The following is a 3,940-nucleotide window of genomic DNA, read 5'->3' as shown; positions in this document are numbered from 1 at the left end:
CACACCACAACAACAAGTTTTTAACATCAATATAAAAAATCAAAATTTCCAAATTTGTTTACATTTAGCATCAACACGAAGATAAAAAAATATTAATTACAATAAACAATTAAATTCTTTCTGGTGTTTACCAAATGACTTCGAGCGATACATTACTCATCGCAGACTAAAAACAACATACGTGTTGCGTGTTTTGGGACATCAAAAATAATAAAGGAAATACTGAAAACAATCAAAACAGTCAATAATAATAGGAAATATCAGCAGCAAACGATAACAAATCTTATCACTAATGATAACAAATAAAATGATTCCCAATTATTTTATTCCAAAGCATATAAAAAGCACTTAGTAGCAATTTAGACTCATAAAAAGTTTAATAAGCAATTGAAAAGCAATTCAACGAAAGCAAAAATATTTATATTTTAAAGAAATAAAATACTTCGAACTACAAAAATGGCAATGTGTAAAAGCTTGACAATTTCACTATTTTTGGCTGCATTCCTTATCTGCAATATTTCTGCCAATTCGGTGCCCAGTGACGCTGATGATTGCCCACTTATTTGTCCAGCTCTCTATTCACCCGTTTGTGGTTATAATGGAAAACTGTACAAGGAGTTTAGTAATTCTTGTGAATTGAAGAGCAGCAACTGTCGTTTGGAACGTTCTGCAGTGCAACGTAAGTTGAATTAAGACAAAAACAAGAATTTCATCTTTAATTTTTTAATGAATGGAAGTATGAGTAACTTTTGAACATTTTTATAGCCTACGCACAAACTGATATTGCTTGGTGCACCTCTGATTTGGTTGAAAATTTACTCGAAAAATTGGGCAATCTTGATATTAACAAACCAGAATGCTTTAAGCCTTGTCCAATGATTTATCAACCAGTTTGTGTCTCCAATGGAAAATTACGAGCAACAGTAGCTCATCCATGTGCAATGGACTTGTACAATTGTGCTATGGGTAGTGATTGTAAGTACTAAGTGGAATTCGAAATAAATATTTTTTAACTAATATTATTTTTTATTTATTATCAGCTGCAATTGAACAATTTAGAATCTTACGTGCTGGTGAATGCTAAATTCTCAATGGTGTTTTTTTTAAACTATTTTAATATATTATAATTTTATTTATATTTTAAATATATTTATGTATGTCATGAAAATATCAACTAAATCCATTTACTGATAACTTAAAATAAAAGTTTTTTGTAATTTATTCTACATGCAACTTTTTTATCAATATAAGTGAATATTCGTAAAGCTTTATCAGTAATATTTATAACTGCAATATACCTATATTCACCACATTGATAGCATATTATATCGATTTCACTATAAATGTTTCATGTTTCATTTGAAAGCATACCTTATCGAAAAAGTGTCGACTTAATGGATTTGTAAATATCGAAAGAACATAAAACTTAGTAGTATATGTTTTTAGTGAACATATACTACGAGCTTCAAGTAAAGAGTGTGGTTTTATGTTTTATACTCATATTAAAAGGCACTGCTTTATCCAAACATTTTTTAAAATTTGCAAAATTTATAATCTGCCAATAATAATTTATGATCCAGTCTACCACAAAAGTTTTGGAACTTGCTCTAAGGATGTAGGTCACTAAAAGTTTTCTGGAATGGAGAGTGAGTGTTACAATATCATTATTCACCTGTCACTGTATGGTCCAACCAACGATAGCTCAGCATTCTATAATTTATTTGGACAACACAGTTGTATTCACTAGTAGTCACAGATCTGATCGATTTCTAAGTATAGAGCATTTTATATGCCACAGTTAGAAAAAAAATATACCAGGATGTTAATATGCTAAAGACCCACTTAGAACCATAGTTTGTGCTAAAAACGGTCAAATAAAAATTTCCAAAAAAACTTGACAAATATAATTATTTTCTGCATAGAGTACAGCGTTCTATTAAGTTGCGGTTTAATGGGACCAATCTGTAGGGATGTATTCAATGATGCTTCCTTATGCAATATAAGCAGCAAAAACGAAATTTAGTAGAAAGAAATTGTATATTGGATTGTACAAAATAGAGCAGTAATTGCGATGAATTAGGTTACTTAAGCAGAAATCTCGTTTTTTTTGTTGCTCTATTCTTAATACTGAATTATACTTGTCACTACATTCCGACGAATTGAACTGAAATAGTTGTCTTATTTCTATCTGGAAATGTTTTTAATCTTATCTATTTAAATATAAAAACTTATCCATTTAATTGGATTTGCAATTACAAAATGAAAAGCTCTTGTCATGTATTATTACATGCACATTAAAGATTTAATACTATTAGAACTTTAATGTATATAATAAGATGCGGTTAAATTTATATATGATTTCTTGCTTCAAGGAATGAATAAAAATATATAGACGGCAAAATCTGTTTTCAATATTTACCTAGAAACAAAGTGTCTTTAAACATAACAAATAAAAATGTTTTTAATGTTTTCTATTTGAAAATATTTTATTAATAATTATATTTACTTATTTTTTTTTTAATAAATGCCTCCACTGGTACCAAACTTTAATATATCATCCACAAATAATTCTTAGTTTCCTTTTATATTAAATTTGTATACAAAATAACTTAAGTTACATTCTTACTATATTAGTACATATCACAAAATTAAATATTGCATGCAAGTAAATAAAAAACAATTTACTATAATATAACAATGAGATCCCTGATTCGAATATAAAAAGTCCTATAAAAGCATAGCTTACAAAAGAGCTGTTTGGACCGGAAGTTGTTTTAAAGTTTGACATAGCCAAGCATGCAACAGGTTATCGTCAACTCTATGTTCAGATGTAGTCCAGAAGAAAGTACCGTCATCAGTGCTTATATATTGTACAGGTAAACCGGTAGTACTGGTAGTGTTCACAAGTTCAGCAGCAACATTCCGCGTGTCTACATCATACACATCAGCGGTCCAATTAAATAAGTAATCTTGATGAAATTGTTCATGTTGACAATTACGCCCATAAATACAACCCGTGCAATTAGGTGTGGGTGTCTTCTCAATACTGGCACTGCTGACAACTGTAGTAGTATGCTTTGTATCTGTAACTGGTAGTGCTGGAATGCTTTCCTGTTCAACTTCTGGCGCCACTTTACGTATCATAGCTGTATAATCCTCTAGCAGTGCAGTTGACAGTTCATAAATATCCTTCACACTCGTTGCATTATTTAAATTAATATTATTTGGATGCGTTTTTGTGGAAGTACCGGTACTACTTTTAGTTTTTGTCTTCATTGACATCAAACGTAAAAGTGGCTTCCATACCCTGCGTAATTTTCCCTTTGATTTTTCAGATGAATTAAATAAATTGGAATCTAATAACGTTGCATTCGATAAATTCTTTGTATCCGTAAACATTTTATTGCAATTAATTTTATTTTCTAATATTCATAAATAATACTATATATTTTTCTTTTGCCTTTCGTTTGTGTTCTCGCTGTGAAAGTTAGTTGTGAACTGATGCTGATTTGTCTGTATCCGTACGTTTTTATACAAACAGCCAAGTTTTAACGAACGAAACCAAACGAAGTGCACTTCCCAGGCACATTCCATCCAACAACAGGAATCCGTTGTGTACATTTCCCATCAAACTACTACGAACTGGCTGTATATTGTGGACTGGCATGTATGAATATACGCCAGTGTGCGGTATATGTGTATGCGTGCAAGTTTAGTTCATTGTATGCAACATCTTTAATGGTGAGTGATCGACCCAAAAGGGCAATTTTCGACAAGAACAAAATCAAAATGCAGGTAGCACACTCATTCGATCGTTTCGTCCGACAGCCCTACTATTTAAAGATTAACCAAAAAATTTCAACTGCGCAAATGCATAACGATGTAGCAGCAGTAAACTATAAGGTAGGCGCACATGATCCCAAAAAAAGTGTGGGAAACT

The 3,940-nt window shown here is 30.9% G+C and overlaps 2 protein-coding genes across 2 annotated transcripts; one reads left to right on the top strand and one right to left on the bottom strand.

Annotated features, from left to right (window-relative positions):
- The first annotated feature begins 363 nt into the window (after positions 1 to 363).
- On the top strand, positions 364 to 1,201 carry LOC119678668 (enhancer of split M1 protein). Its single transcript, XM_038090640.1, has 3 exons — positions 364 to 679; positions 766 to 975; positions 1,041 to 1,201. The coding sequence occupies exons 1-3, from the start codon at positions 457 to 459 to the stop codon at positions 1,082 to 1,084; spliced, it is 477 nt and encodes a 158-aa protein (XP_037946568.1). The 5' UTR covers positions 364 to 456; the 3' UTR covers positions 1,085 to 1,201.
- A 1,338-nt stretch (positions 1,202 to 2,539) lies between these two features.
- LOC119678667 (enhancer of split M2 protein) lies at positions 2,540 to 3,485 on the bottom strand. The gene has a single exon (XM_038090639.1). The coding sequence runs from the start codon at positions 3,397 to 3,399 to the stop codon at positions 2,743 to 2,745; it is 657 nt and encodes a 218-aa protein (XP_037946567.1). The 5' UTR covers positions 3,400 to 3,485; the 3' UTR covers positions 2,540 to 2,742.
- Between the last annotated feature and the right edge of the window lie 455 nt (positions 3,486 to 3,940).

Source organism: Teleopsis dalmanni, chromosome 2, assembly GCF_002237135.1.
Source record: "Teleopsis dalmanni isolate 2A chromosome 2, ASM223713v2, whole genome shotgun sequence".
Classification (NCBI taxonomy): domain Eukaryota; kingdom Metazoa; phylum Arthropoda; class Insecta; order Diptera; family Diopsidae; genus Teleopsis; species Teleopsis dalmanni.
This window is presented reverse-complemented; position numbering and strand designations above follow the sequence as displayed.

Excerpts from the sequence above, each read along its gene's own strand:
- LOC119678668 (XM_038090640.1), top strand. The coding sequence starts at position 457 with ATGGCAATGTGTAAAAGCTTGACAATTTCACTATTTTTGGCTGCATTC. Across the intron at positions 680-765 it reads GGAACGTTCTGCAGTGCAAC|CCTACGCACAAACTGATATT; the intron begins GTAAGTTGAATT and ends ACATTTTTATAG. Across the intron at positions 976-1,040 it reads TTGTGCTATGGGTAGTGATT|CTGCAATTGAACAATTTAGA; the intron begins GTAAGTACTAAG and ends ATTTATTATCAG.
- LOC119678667 (XM_038090639.1), bottom strand. The coding sequence starts at position 3,399 with ATGTTTACGGATACAAAGAATTTATCGAATGCAACGTTATTAGATTCC.